The sequence below is a fragment of the Oreochromis aureus genome, linkage group 6 (genome assembly GCF_013358895.1).
Source record: "Oreochromis aureus strain Israel breed Guangdong linkage group 6, ZZ_aureus, whole genome shotgun sequence".
Lineage (NCBI taxonomy): Eukaryota > Metazoa > Chordata > Actinopteri > Cichliformes > Cichlidae > Oreochromis > Oreochromis aureus.
In genome coordinates, this window is record NC_052947.1 from 33,138,975 (window position 1) to 33,154,110 (window position 15,136).

Sequence of the window (15,136 nt, forward strand, 5' to 3'; positions counted from 1 at the left end):
ATAGCAGTGAAAATGAATCCCACTGTTTTCTGGGTGGAGTTTGTGATGCAGCATGGTGGAGCTCGGCGTCTGCGTATAACCTGATCTAGTTACAGTGCCGTAGCTTGGACACCAGTGCTGCCCTGCTGGTCACTTTAATGGCCGCTGCTGCCTTATGGTAGGCTGCTTCCTGTGGTGGTGCATACGCCGAGCAGGAAGAGCAGAATATTTGCCAATTTAATAAATCAAGCCCTTAGTATAGACTGGTATAAATTTGTGCACTCGGCGCACTTTCTTACTACAAGCCTCATTCACACTCACTTTCATGCAGGTGCTTTTTCTATACCCCAGTGCTTTTAATTTTTCATTCACACACATTTACTTTTCAATGGCTGTATTGGGGGAACTCAGGGATCAGCATCTGGCTTGAACCTCTGACCTTCCAATTGGTAGACTATCAAACCCAATAATTAATCATTAATAACAGATTAAACACAGATTAACACACTGCATTAAATGGTTTCATGTTTGGTAGAACTTGGTCTCCAATGTTTTTAAGGCTCTCTTTCAATCACTAAAATGTGCCACAGGGCTCCATCCTTACATCTCTTTTGTTATTGACATAATCAGTATTACACTGAGGTAATGTACATTTTTATGCTGATGACAGTGTTTCTTACACTACTGGTTCTTCCCCTTATTTGGTTGACAGAAAACTAATGTGCTTTTAATAAACGTCTGTAATCTATCATAAATATGTTCTAAACTCTGATGAAACTGAGTAATGCTGTTGATGGGGTTACCTGAGGATTTCTACCCATCTGTTTATATCCGAACCTTTCACAGTTATAAACCTCATGCTGAATACATATCAAAACACTAAATGTAAAATTGGATTTTTATACAGAAACCGTCTACATTAAAGCATTACCATTTTTTTTTCTTTGCCTGCTAACCTTCACGAGGCTTTGCCACACTGATTAATCACATCCACTTACAGTTAAACACAGTATTCCCATAAAGCTCTCCTATTCCACTAGAACATTCTCAGAGGTAATATTTATGTATCAGAGGTCACACCTGAATAAACATTTGTTAATCGTTGTATCTGTGTTTTGCCTGTCTGGCTATCTCCTCTCTGAACATATTGATTGTGCAGAGGTCTCTCTGGAATAAAGCTCCTGATCTCAGTAAGAAACCTGTAAAAATAAAGGATTTTTGAAATAATCTTCAGTACTGGAGTTTTTTTGGGTGCTGTGTTGCTGACTATTCTAAATATTACTGAGAGTTGGTCACATTGAAGAGGGTTTTCAGGAAACACTGTTACTCTGAGAAGTTTGATTTATATTTTCACAGACTGTCTGATATGAAATGCTATTATGAGGCTTTGGTTAGAGTCACCTACTGTAAATATTTTTTATCCGAACTGAGCACTGACTGATAAAAATCTGAGAAATCAGAGAAATTGTCAGTGGAACTATAAATATAAACGTGTTTTGTGTTTTCATGTGGCATGGGCTCAGAGGAAGCCTCACTTTAGGTCTTCGATTAATGGCTGTTGCTTTAAGGAATGTGAAAGTAAACAGACTTGGCAAGCCTATCAGAGTGCAGCTCTTAACCCGTAGCTGACCTCTAGGCAGACTACACTCTGGACCTGCAGCTGCAATCTGACTTTAATTTGCTCACAAACTCGGGATCGTTTTGTTGTTTCACACATGATGCAGGTTCCCACGTATCCTCTTCTTCTTCTTCCCCTCTCCCTCCTTCTCCTTCATTCTGTCGCTCCAGTACACGGAGGCCATGCTCTGGTTTTTCCGGGAGAGTTCAGCCATTGGTTGAACATGCGGACCATCATAGAAGAGCTGGTGAAGAAAAACCACTCGGTAACCATCCTAGTGCCCGATGCATCGCCTACTGTCAACTACAACAACAGCCGCGACGCCGCCAAGTTCAACTTCCTGGTTTTCAAGGTAACACTGGCGGTTATACAGCGTGTTTGTAGTCTGACGGAGAACAAAAAGAAAAGTAAAGAGACTCAGATCGATCAGAAAAGCAGAATAAACTCTTCAGAACTGAAAGACGCAATCCAGGGCTTCAGATCTTACTCCGTTTCAGATTTTCCGAGGAAACCCAGATAACAAGCAGTAGTTTTCACGTAACGTCAGCGCTACCTGGCGATGTAGTAGTAATGACATTAGAATAACACTGATTCATTGTTGTGCCGTTATAGTTGATTGTTGATCTGTTCATAGTTGACCAGGTGACAGCAATCGGGAAATTAAAGCTGCTGTTACCTGAACTATTCCGCAGCACCCGTCTCACAGTGGTACATTCCATGTGTCCACTACTGAAAACATTTATAGTTGACCATAGTAGTCAGCGCTGACTGCACCACGCTCAATATATCAGGTAAGAATATATGATTTTATCCATTATTTTAAAGTTGAATTGGAAAAAAAGTGAATATTTCTTGCCGTTTATAGTTTAAACCTTTAAAAAGTTTATTAGAGAGTTAGACCTAAATTGGTTCCATAGCATAAAAATATTTTTAAAATTAGCCCATACAAAATAGTAGGGCAAGTTAGCTTAAACAGAATGAGAAAAGTATACTTTTCTTAGACAACACAATATCTGAGAAAATATAAAATTTTCATGTCATAATTTTCAGAATTTTCCTTCCATAAAGCTAGCAGAAAGCTATATTAGCAATGATGCTATAAAGTTGTTAGCCAGGGTGTACTCCCCACCCCTCGCCCTATGGCTCCAGCCCCACACCCGTGACCCTGATGAGGATAAGCGAAAAAGAATGGCTGGCTATAAAGTTGCTTCAAAATGTTATTTTCTAACTACGTTTTTATTATTTTACAATTACGCACTTTGTACCGTAATTTACACGGTGTTATCGATAGTTGTAAGCCTTGAAATGTAGAGCCAACCCTCCTAGTTTCTTAGGATTTTAAATAAACAGTTTAAACTTATTGATGCTGCACACAGGTGTCTATCATATTATTTTCTTTGACTTTAATAATGAAAAGGTTACATACAGCAGTGCTCAGAGGCAAAAGCTAGTAACATTTGCACAATGGGTAACTTTAAACTTGTGTATTCTTCTACACATCTGACAGTTCAGCTGTTAGACACAGATACTAGTAGTGGAATGATTGAAATAAAGCAGCAGTTCTTTAGATTAATTCTCAGGGCTCTTTCATTAAAACAAACCTAATACTCAGATAATTAGAGTATTTTAACTGTATTATAGGGGTGGAATTGTGAAGGTGAACTTTTATTGGAATTTGTGAGAAACGTCTGGGGGATAATGTGTAAGTAATTAGTATGTATTTGAATTTCATGTTCTCCCTCTTTTTATTTATTTATTTTTATTTTTTTATTTATCTTTTTGTCTTATTTCAGATTCCAGTTAAGCACAGTAAGATAAACAAGTCCTTAAAACAAGTCCTTAAAATATCCTTTGTTATAAAAGTCTGAACTTGCACAACACTACTAGTAAGTAAATAAGTAAGTAAGTAAAGTTTATTTATTAAGCGCTTTTCACAGACAGGCAGTCACAAAGCACTGTACACAAAGATTAAAATAAACAATGCAATCAATAGACATTATACACAATGTAAGAGGTTAAATGACCTTCCATCTATCCACAGCTCCTCAACCCCTCATGAAATTGTTTCTCATTATAATGTCAACCTTCATAACCTTCTTACCATATTTGCTCCCCTTAAACATCGAACTGTCTCATTTTCCCGTTCAGCTCCATGGTTTACCTCTGACCTGCGTCACCTTAAAGCCAAAGGACGCCAACTCGAACGTCTATTCAAGAAAACCGGACTTACTGTACATAAAGAAATGCACAATGATCATGTTTTGTTCTATAAGGACTGCATTGCCTCAGCCAAATCTGCTTACTACTCTGGTTTAATTAGTTCTAGTGAAGGTAACTCCAGGTCCCTCTGTTCATTGTTCAGTAAAATTACAAAACCTCCAGACACATTCCCCTCCCAGATGTATTCTGTTGATTTTTGCAACTCTCTTATCTCTTTTTTCACTTGTAAAATCTCAGACATTCACCGTCAACTTAACTCTTTAGGAGCTCCTGACTCTGAAGTAGACTTCCTGGTTCCCCCACTGTCTTCCTGTCAGTTATTTTCAAGATTTACTCTTCCCTCCATAACTGACGTATCTAATCTCATTAAAAAATCTAAGTCATCTACCTGTCAACTTGACCCTCTCCCCACTGTGTTAGTTAAAGCCTGTCTTCCCTTGTTAGCACCTCTCATAACCAGCATTATCCATTCCTCCCTGAACACTGGAATTGTTCCTGAAGCACTGAAAAAGGCTTCTGTTATCCCAATTCTCAAAAAGCCTGGTGCAGACCCCAATAACTTTGATAATCTTCGCCTATATCAAATCTCCCTTTATTTCAAAAATTCTTGAAAAAGTTGTCGCCACCAGCTTCATTTACATCTCAATGACCATAATCTCTATGAACAATTTCAATCTGGTTTCCGCCCTAATCATAGCACAGAAACTGCTCTGTTAAGAATTACCAATGACCTTCTGATGGCAGCAGATTCTGGTCTCCTGTCCATTCTCATCCTTCTTGATCTTAGTGCGGCGTTTGATACCATTTCTCACAATATTCTCCTGAACCGGTTAGCTTCCATTGGTATTAGTCATACCCCCCTTGCCTGGTTTACCTCCTATCTCTCCGACCGCACTCAGTTTATCCAACTTAAATCCCATTCTTCAACTCTCTTTCCTGTTTCTGCTGGTGTGCCCCAGGGTTCAGTATTGGGGCCTCTTTTATTCATTATTTATATGCTTCCTCTTGGTTATATATTCGAAAATATAATATAAATTTCCACTGTTATGCCGATGACACCCAGCTCTATCTTTCTTCTAAACCCAATTCATCCCTCCCACCTACCTCCCTCTCAGACTGTCTTATTGAGATTAGATCCTGGTTCTCCTCCAATTTCCTCAAACTTAACAGTAATAAAACTGAAGTTTTACTTGTCGGTACACCATCTATCGTAACCAAATCCCACAGCTTTTCCATTTACATTGAAAATTCTCCCACCCTTCCCTCCCCAGGTTAAGAGTTTGGGTGTCATACTTGATAATACTCTTTCATTCCAGTCTCACATTAATTACATAACCCGGTCTGCTTACTTCCATTTACGTAATATTAACCGACTCCGTCCCTTCCTTACCCCTCATGCTGCTGCCATCCTTGTCCATAGTCTTATTACATCCCGTATTGATTACTGTAATTCCCTCCTATTTGGTCTCCCTAAAAGGTCCCTTCATAAACTCCAACTTCTTCAAAATTCTGCAGCTCGGATCATAACCCGTACTCCGTTAAGTGCTCATATTACCCCAGTTCTACAGCAGCTTCACTGGTTGCCCATAGAAGCCAGGATAAATTTTAAAATCTTACTTCTTACATACAAGTGTATCCATAAATCTGCTCCTTCATATTTGTGTGACCTGCTCCATATCACCACTGTTTCCCGCCCTCTCAGATCATCATCTGCTATTCATCTTACTGTTCCATCCTCACACCTTATTACTATGGGAAACAGAGCTTTCAGTCGCTCTGCTCCCCGGCTCTGGAACTCTCTTCCCCCTGCACTAAGAAATATTGACTCCCTCTCCGTATTTAAGACACAGCTCAAAACACATCTGTTTAAACTGGCTTATTCGCTTTAATGCTGATTTTATCTGTTGTCACGCTCTGTTTTGTAATTTTAACTTATTTTATGTATATTATGACTACTGTTCCTTTTATTAATTGTGTTTTTTGTAAGGTGACCTTGGGTTTCTGAAAGGCGCCCTCAAATAAAATGTATTATTATCATTATTATTATTATTATTAAATGTAAATAATGTAAAGAATATAAAATACTTAGATCAACAACAGGCTTGTTTGAATAGAAAAGTTTTTAACTGCTTTTTAAAAGCACTCATAATGGAATCACGTTGGTCAACGAGGTGCAACTTTAGGTCAATGCTGGCGTGGAGTCAGGTGTTTCAGACATTTGTCACTCAGTTGCAGACAAGCCACCAGTTAAAAGAAATGTCAGGGACTATTAGCTGCGTTCAGAAGTCAGTGGGACTTCTGTATCACTGGACAGCGCTCACGACTGCTGTACAGTGTACGCCTAGTAGTGTGTCGACTTTCTCCCTGCTAAAGAGTTTTGGCTAGAGGCTATCATCTGAGTTCAGATGAGCCTCTCTTTCTTGTGCTTTTGATTTTTTATTTTAGATGGCCTAACTCAGCAGGTGGGGGTAAATTGAGTTTCTGAATTTTCCTTTGCCCAGGCAGTGCTCCAGATTGGTTGGGTGGTGCAGGATGCCAGATATCCACCTCCATCCTGGTGTAAACAAAAAACAGGGAATTTAAAGTAATATGTTAAAGAAAATAATGTTATAATGTTATAAAATAAACTTTTTTCTTAAGCGATGCAAAGATGTCCATTGTCATTTTTATATTAGATAAACCCTTATGCTTAAAAATATGCTTAAAAATTGTTAAATTGTAACAGAATGGTTGACAGATAATGTTTATCCTTTTTTTACATGATGCATAATATTTTTTTCCACAGGTTTAAATAATTTGCAGTGGCTTGATACTGATTGAAATACCTGCAAAGTCCTGTTTTAATCATGATTTCCTTGTTGTTTCAATGTTAAATGTAAAAATGTGATGAAAAACCAATGTCAGATTTCAGCATTGAATAAATGAAAATAATGTTGATAATCTGATATTGATTTAACATTATTTCAGTGAATGTTCACTACCAGGGAAGCCCCCTGATATAAGACCTCAGTCTTAAACGTTTTTTTTCTGTTTTCATGATTTGTTTGTGCTTGTCTTTGAACTCACAACACACCCTTACTAGGCGATAACTGATACTACTGAGCAGTATGTTGTCTTCCATCAGATCCCTATGAGGAATCAAAAGAACTTGGTGAAGTGTTGATATTTAACAAGAATCAATAACTTGGATCAGGTGTTTTTTTTCCCTGCAGGTGCCGTACAGCAGGGAGGAATATCTGAGCACCATTCAGGAATTTCTGAACTTCTCCATGCACGACCCCTCAACGCTGCAAGTGGCCATGAAGCTGATCGACTTCATGGGGCGGACCTTGGACTTCGCGAGGCAGCAGTGTGACGGGATTCTAAAGAACGATCAGTTGATGGCAACTCTGCGGGATGCCGCTTTCGACGTCGTCCTACTTGACTCCTTGGTAATGTGTGGCGACCTGGTGGCTGATGTGCTCGGCGTGCCGCTCGTCATCTCGCTACGCTTGAGTTTCGGCAGTGTTTTTGAGCGTCACTGTGGCCACGCTGTGTTTCTGCCATCTTATGTCCCGGTAGCTCCTGTGCTGTACAACGACCACATGACATTCACGGAGAGACTAATCAACTTGGTGACATATGTGGTGTCATCAGTGCTTACCGAACTGGCCTGGAAGCTGACGATGGATAAATACTACAGTGAGATTAAAGGTCAGAGGTGAAATCATACTGATGTCATCGTCTGTCTGAATTCATGAGGCATAAGGAATAAAAGTAAACTAATCCAAGCTTTTATTTTGAAGTCATACTCCTTATTTGCTGTATGGACAGGAACTCCCACCAGTGTGTGTGAGACTCTGGGGAAGGCTGACGTGTGGCTCATCAGGACGTTCTGGGACATCGATACGCCGCGGCCGACCCCACCCAACTTCAAACACGTGGGTGGTCTGAACTGCAGACCGGCCAATCAGCTGCCAGAGGTGTGAGCTCTGATCATTGACAGTACTTGTATTCTGAAATGACACAGTTAAATGATGATGTAATGATGATGTCACATCTTACAGGACCTGGAGGCTTTTGTGCAGAGTTCGGGTGATGCTGGTGTAGTAGTGGTTTCTTTTGGCTCCATGGTACCCAACCTGACGATGGAGCGCACCAACGTCATCGCCACCGCCTTAGGACGAATCCCTCAGAAGGTCAGGGCACTCACAGGCAAACAGAGAATGGGTTATCATATCACTGCATCAATTGCAGAATGAATGTATTTAAAGCACTTAAGCACTGAAAAAGTGCTAGTACGAATGGATGAATGGGGAAAGCTGGGTAAAGTGCTTTGAGTGCAAGAACTTTACCTGGATGTTTGTTGGTTCTTTGAACCAATGAGTATATCATTCCTTTCAGGTGATTTGGCGTCACCGTGGTGAAGCTCCACCTGCACTGGCGCCAAACATAAAGATTTCTGATTGGATCCCTCAGAACGATCTGCTCGGTGTGACTCATTTATGTTATTATAGGATTGTGTGGAAGGTTTTTTTTTTTCTTTTTTAAATTGAAAAGGTGATTAGAAACTGAAATTATTGTGCTGTTTAAAATGAATAAAAAATGTCTTTAAAAAGAGAAATGAATTAAAATAATTCGAATCAAATTTTTTTTAAGTTTCAGACTTTTGACCTTGCTTTTGTGTTGTGGGCGTGTATCAAGGGGGAGGGACAGGGCATAGATTAATGATAGACAGCTCCTGTGTCACATTTGTTGCAAATTAAAGACGGAATAATACATCTTTAAACATATATGTATATCAACATGTTACAAACATTCAACTGTTAATATATTCCATCATAGAATAATCAGAAATGGTGTTTACCTGTTGGCTGCCGTCAGCCTGGGAAGTGGTGGCCATCTTCAACCAAACTGCTAATTTATAAATTGTCAATCATCAGTTTGCACCCCGCCTCTTCCTCTTGATACACGCCCACAACAAAATAATTCATTTGTTTTCTGAAACACATTTAAAAAAAAAAAATTAAATAGCAAAACTTAGAATTTCAGTTTCAAAGCACTTCTTCAGTCAAAGCGAACCTTTTCACCTTGATTTAGCTCAGTGTGATTTCAAAAGAAAAGCCTAACAAGGCCTATTTTTTCGAACATTTTCAAAAATATTTGTGAGGTTCTTTAACAATAAAAGTTCTGTTTATTTCCCCCCTCAGGTCACCCGAAGACACGAGCATTCGTGACTCATGGCGGCACTAACGGTCTGTACGAAGCTGTGTTTCACGGCGTGCCTCTGGTCGGCTTGCCGGTGTTTGGCGATCAGTCTTATAATCTTAACCGTATGAGCCACCTCGGCACTGCCATTGTTCTCGACTTCAACAAAGTGACAGCTGAGGAGCTGGCAGAAGCACTGCATGCCATCGTCAACCAGCCAAGGTAAGGGTGATTATACTGTGAAAAAGTTATTTTATGCACATTTCTGTGCAAAGACCGATCTCCATGCACTTGGACCTGTTACTAAATTTTGATTTCCTGTGTTTGACCCTGCTCCTTTACATTAAAAGTGCACTTTTGTTTAACAATGAAACAGCCATGTGACTTCCTGTATGTTTCCCATGATGCACAGCTACAAGACCAGCATTCAACGTCTGTCGGCGGTGCACCGCGACCAGCCGGTGACCCCACTGAATACTGCCGTCTTCTGGTTGGAGTTTGTTATGCGACATCGTGGAGCTCGGCATTTGCGGTTGGCTTCACATAATTTGAACTGGTTCCAGTACCACAGCTTGGACACGGGCGCTGTCCTGCTCGTCACTTTGATGACTGCTGCTGCTTTGTGTTGGGCAGTCATACGCTGCTTCCTGCAGAAGTGCAGACGACGAAGAGGAAGAGAGAAGGAGGACTGAAGAAAGATTTTTTTTTTTTTGGGAAGGGTGCAAAGGTGAGAGCTTGCTTGGGGCGGAAGAAATGGCAGTGGGGGTAAGCCAGTCAGAAAGCAGAAGACCAAGAGGTCTCATTCCTCACTGTCCTCTGTCCGCCATGCTGGATTTACAACCACAGAGCACGGAAGGTTACTGCAAGTTTCCTTACCTTGCCCAGGGTCCACTGTGCCTCTTACCCTATGAGAGCTACAGGCTCCCGCCCCTCTTAAACCCCAAACAAGTGGGAGAAGATGGATGGATAGGAGTTTGCAGACTTAAGTAATGTTGCAAACATCCAAAAAGAAGAAAAAATATTTATTATACTTGAAAACCAGTTTAAACTTCTGCAATGTGAAATAGTTGTCCTTCCTTTCCCTTGACAGAGAGGAAAAATGATACTGAACACGTGCTGAGAAAGTTTCAATAGTCCAGCCTTTTTCTGACTGCAGAAACTGACCCAAATTTTCCCTCCCTAGACACGTTCAACAGTTTACCTCAGCAGGAGAAACACAGTTAAGAATGACTGCTAAACCACTAAAGTGATCCAGATTGTGGAGTGCGCAGCTCACTGGGATGCTTACATAAAATGGGCCGTCGTTAATGAAATTTGTCTCACCTGTGCTTTTCCTGCTAAAGTTCTTTAAGCCTCCAGGGACGTTTCACCTTCAAAACAGCACCTGTTATCTGCTAAACCTGCTGTGAGGAGGGCTTTAGTGTAATGCAAGCAGATGGAGAATCATCAAAGCTGTTTTTAATGTTGTGTGTGGGGGTAGCAACTTTGACAGATGGTGCACTGACACCACAAACCTATGTCGTCTCCTTATTCTGCTTCTCTGAATGCCACCTATCCAATACTTTGTGGCATTTCCAAACTGTAGACAACAGAATAGAATAGAATGGAACGAAAATTGTCGGTGCTCCACACCAACTTTGCCGGAATAAAATATGAATAGTAGACAGCAACGAATAAATAACAAACAAGAGAAATATTATGATGGTGAAAATGTTAACTGTGGATCCTGATCAAATTTACCTAGAAGTGGCATCATGTGATCAAGTGCTAGCATAATTAAAATGTAAATTAAATACAACAGACACATTTGTTCATCAATCTTTATTCACTTTGCACTACACTTTTCTCTCAGCACTCTTCCAGATCAGCAGGAATCAAACACACCGATCTTCTTGACAATTAACACATTCAATCATTTCAATCATTATTTTAACCATTTTAAAACCCCGGCTTCAGCTCTGATGGATTACATCCACTGCAGGTCACAAAGCCGAGCCTCTAGTGAAGCATAGCGAACATTTAACTTGCGTCAGTCTGTCACGGTCGGTCCTTCCCTTAGCACAGCAGAAGTTTTACTTCTTACCTTTAGAAGACAGGGAAAGCAGGCATTAAACGCACTGCCAACAAAAAATATAAACAGTATTTCTCTTAGCTCCCATTTAGTTACCCCCTCCTTCTTGTCCCTTTCTTTTACCATGTTATTTTATCTTTTGTTAGTAAGTGGTGTTTCTATGCATGCAAATCTTTTGAGCCAGCAGTAACAGTTGGTTTACAGCTCAATTTTGGGGGGGGCATTTTTGCCTTTATAGGATAGTGAAATAGTAAAGATAGACAGAAAAATGGGGAAAGAGAGGGTGAAGAAATGCAGCACAGGGCCGGAGCACATCCTTGACCTGGTCCTCACCCTCAGTTGGAGCTGTCCCTAAACTGAGAAATGTCTACTACTGGGACTCTCGGCCATTTGACCTTAGAACTGAAGAAGCTTCTCGGATGAGAGGTGAAACGTCTTCAAGCAACTTAAAGAAGTCCAGACGCTTTTCTTTGCAAATTCCTTTGACTACGATGACCTGGATGACTGAGAACCTTCACAGACGTCTACTAATTTCTAATCCTGTCCATTTTGATCACTCCCAATGCAAAGCTCAGCATTTTCAGCTCTGCCTCCTGTCTTTTTATCAGTGGTACTGTCTCACAACCATACATCACTGCTGCTCTCGCTGTCATTTTTAAATGTTGCCATTCACTTCACCCTGCCTGCACTCTCCCCTTCACTTCTTTTGTTCATCGGCCATTGCTTTGAATGGCTGAACCCAGGTGTTTAAACTCGTTAGGTTCACTACTTCTTCACTGTTACACCTGCCACCCTTGTATTTTCACGCATGTGTTCTGCCTTGCTTGGACTAACTTTCGTTCCTCTTTTCTCCAGTGCATACCTCCACCTTTATAGGCTCTCTTCCACCAGCTGCCTCCTCTGACTACAGATCGTGACATCATTCGCAAACACAATATTCAACAGAGACTCCCGCCTGATCTCATCGGTCAGCCTGTCCATCATCACTGCAAACACAGAAGGGGCTCTGAACAGATCCGTGATGTGATCCCACACCCACCTTGAACTCATCTGTCACTCCTACAGCATACCTCACCACTGTCTCATTTTGGCATTTTGAGTTGATGTTGCTAATAACTCAAAATGCCAAAATTCAAAACAACCCACTTATGACATTAAACCATATAGAAAACTGTATTTCCAAGTAGAATTTTGGACATGTTTAGTTATGTCAGGTTGACTCTGGACCTTAACTCCAGCAGAAACGGGTCATGTTTGACATAAGAGATCCACAGATACAAAACCATCACCTACTGACCACCATTCCTGGTTGAACCCTCAGACCTCTATGCTTTGAAAGTGAGAGAGTCTGAAGTTACACAGAGACCATCAAAAGCTTTTTCTTTAACCAGCAAGCATCAATAAGACATATCTAAGAGTAAACTGTTTGTAACTTGTCCTTTAAAATGAACACGCAGAAAGTTGATGACTGCCTTCATGTGCTGATTAATGACAGAGTAAATTAAGGCAGATAAGGAAAAAATATCCTGAATATGTTAAACACGCTTTGTTGTCCAGATCAATACACAAACACCGAGCCTGGATGCAATGAAAACCAGTTAAAAACAAACCTGGTATCATCCACCCCAGCGCTGTTTTTCAAAACACCCTTCACAGCATGAAACCTGCAATAAATCCAGTCAGCACGACACAAGGCAGATCATCGTGAAACAGGAAGGAGAAGAAGTTTAGTTTAAAAGATGCCGGGCTTTAATCGAGGGCCAGAAAGACGCCAGAAGGCTGAACACTACAAGTGTGCTGGCTCTAATACCGAATCCTCGGGAAAGCATCAAAACACTCTGCCCATTACTGAACACACTAACGAAGACATGCCAACCAGCCTCATATGCTCCGTGTGTGTGTGTCCTCTGTAGTGGTCCACACATGGAATCTATAATTCCTGATTCAGCCAGCCTCCCCACTTTTTCTTTTAACTTTCCTCATGAAAGACAAAACAGCCATGACTTTCTTCAGAGAAGCGCAAGGACACACACGGAGATCAGCCAGAAATAAAATGAACAGAAACACAAACAAGATGAAGACAGAGAAGAAGAGAGTCATGTACCAAACAAAAACATCAATACGGTGACCACCAGAGACAACCACAGTAGAACAACAGAGAGGCGCTGGGACTGGACAGACCACAGGGGCTCGTGCTGTGTGATGTGGCCCAGCAGCAGGCTCTCTCCCTGGGCACGATGAGTGTCTGTAGTGGTCTCCTGGGCTGGAGGGGGTGACCATCCTGAACTAATTGGATCATCCTTACATGCATCCTGATCCTCTGAGTCATCACAAATTCAGCTTTCAAAAAGCCATGTCCTATTAGCTGTGGTTTGTGTGTGTGTGTGTGTGTGTTTACCATGACATGAATCGTGTGCCTCAAAGCCTTCTGTTCTTTCTCAACATTAAAAAAAAAAAAAAAAAAAAGTGGTGGTGGGGGGCAATGCTTCTTTCTGAGTTAAATGCGTTGGAGGAGCTTTTGCAGCTAACGTGTTTGGTGCAGTTCTGCTGTGCCTACAGGTTTTCTTTGTGCAGGTCTGAAAGTTTAACTATTCAAACCGACAGCGAGGACTAAAAGAAGGCAGTGGACTCAAACTGGTATTTGTTTGATGCTTACTGGGATTTGAGAGAGGCGTGATTGTGAATGTCAGAGTTTCTTTCACTAATTTCAGATCAATTTTCAATCTTTTCCTCATCAATTTTCAATCTGAATGTTTATGTATTTGAAGTCCGTGTGAAATGACAGCAGCCCAGCACAGCGGGCCATAGATGAACGAGGAGAGGATCTTAAAGGAGTGAAATAATAAATCAACCATTTTCTTCTCATAACTTTTTGGCTGCACCTCACTTTCATGATTTCAAGGTTCGACTCCATGTGCTGTTGAAGATGCGTGAAACAGTTATTGTACCTTGTAAACTGCACTTGGAATTTCTTTATTAAAAAAACAACAACACAGTGTTATTTAAACACAGATCCTTTCTCTTTGTGTTTGTGCTCTATTTTCTGTCCTGACCTGGAAGTTTGAGCCACTTAGGCACCTTGCCCGGGTCAGATCTGGCAGGTTTGGCTGCCTGGGTTTGTGTTAATGGGTCTTCCTCGTTTTGTGTGGATCCGCTGGCTTCCACTGTAGGCTCTGGGGGAGGCAGCGGCTCCCTGAAGCCACCAGAGCTCGAGGAGGGAGTTGAGGACTGGAGCATGCAGCTGAAGTAGGAAGGGACATAAAAAAGAGAACAAAATGAATGACGTGAGTATGAGAGGATGCTGCACTGAACAAAGTTGTCACATTTGTCTGAGTCATAATTGGTTGCTCCCACATAAATTTTGGTAAAGGGAGTAAAGGGAACATGCCATCTTATGCCAAAGGAAAATAGTCGCAAACTGAATGTTCGCCAAACTATGGAGACATCATCCACTGAGCCCAAGGCCCTCTGTGATCCAGGCACTTTAGTTCATATCAATGAAAATTGATTTTAAAAAACGGTTTCAGGACATCAAAGTTGTTTGATCAGTGTAATAAGTCTAAATTATTAAAAAGAACATGTGAACACCAATGTTGTTCCTTAATTTCATAGATAAAAACTACAATCATGTAAAGATACGACTAAATTTGAAAACTTGAAACAGAGTAAATGTAGAAAAAGGGGAATCTTACAGATACAGTGATTTGTTTTGACCAAACATTTATCCCATATGGTGATTTTTCCAGTTACTGTCTACAGAAAATGCATTTTGTAATTTCCTCACCTGAACCTGTCACAGCTGGATCAGAGAGTACATCATGTATAACCAAAGTATGAACAGACCAATATATCAGCTGAATATCAATACTGGATTACATCTGGCTAGCTGACTGTTTATGTCACCCTGTTTAAACAGAATGACATTTACTGAAGTGGCCGATATTTAAGAACTTAACTCTTAAATAGTAGAGTTTGAAAAAATGCTCAAACAAGCACTCTCAAAATTAAAAAGTGAAAGCATACCTTTCATATGATCTAACCACCTCTATCATATCCATGAT

At 40.7% G+C, this 15,136-nt stretch overlaps 2 protein-coding genes across 7 annotated transcripts in view; one reads left to right on the forward strand and one right to left on the reverse strand.

Annotated features, from left to right (window-relative positions):
• Positions 1–12,251, forward strand: LOC116330846 (UDP-glucuronosyltransferase 2A1-like). 5 transcript variants are annotated; one of them, XM_039612958.1, is made up of 8 exons: positions 1–1,949; positions 7,030–7,510; positions 7,631–7,779; positions 7,864–7,995; positions 8,201–8,288; positions 9,007–9,226; positions 9,417–9,731; positions 11,931–12,251. In XM_039612958.1, exons 1-7 carry the CDS (start codon positions 1,695–1,697, stop codon positions 9,694–9,696), a joined length of 1,605 nt encoding a protein of 534 aa, XP_039468892.1. In that variant the 5' UTR covers positions 1–1,694; the 3' UTR covers positions 9,697–9,731; positions 11,931–12,251. The 5 variants fall into 5 exon arrangements, with proteins under 5 accessions (XP_039468892.1, XP_031609160.1, XP_039468893.1 ...); XM_031753300.2 differs by having other exon boundaries at positions 2–1,949; positions 9,417–12,251; XM_039612959.1 differs by having other exon boundaries at positions 1,736–1,949; positions 7,011–7,510; positions 9,417–12,251.
• aspscr1 (ASPSCR1 tether for SLC2A4, UBX domain containing) overlaps positions 10,811–15,136 on the reverse strand; it is a 22,991-nt gene continuing 18,665 nt past the window's right edge. Inside the window, exons 16-17 of one of the 2 annotated variants that reach the window (XM_031753317.2) lie at positions 14,129–14,316; positions 10,811–11,087 (exon numbers count right to left, since the gene is read on the reverse strand). In XM_031753317.2, the coding sequence (XP_031609177.1) occupies positions 11,077–11,087; positions 14,129–14,316 (199 nt within the window). In that variant the 3' untranslated portion in view covers positions 10,811–11,076. Of the gene's footprint in view, positions 14,317–15,136 lie in introns of both variants that reach the window. The other variant, XM_039612957.1, reaches the window with a different exon arrangement.

What these genes read in the sequence shown, in the direction of transcription:
- LOC116330846 (XM_039612958.1), top strand. Translation starts at nt 1,695, where the DNA reads ATGATGCAGGTTCCCACGTATCCTCTTCTTCTTCTTCCCCTCTCCCTC. An exon ending in TCAACTTCCTGGTTTTCAAG is followed by an intron (nt 1,950 to 7,029) that starts GTAACACTGGCG and finishes TTTTCCCTGCAG; the next exon opens with GTGCCGTACAGCAGGGAGGA. An exon ending in CGGCCAATCAGCTGCCAGAG is followed by an intron (nt 7,780 to 7,863) that starts GTGTGAGCTCTG and finishes CACATCTTACAG; the next exon opens with GACCTGGAGGCTTTTGTGCA.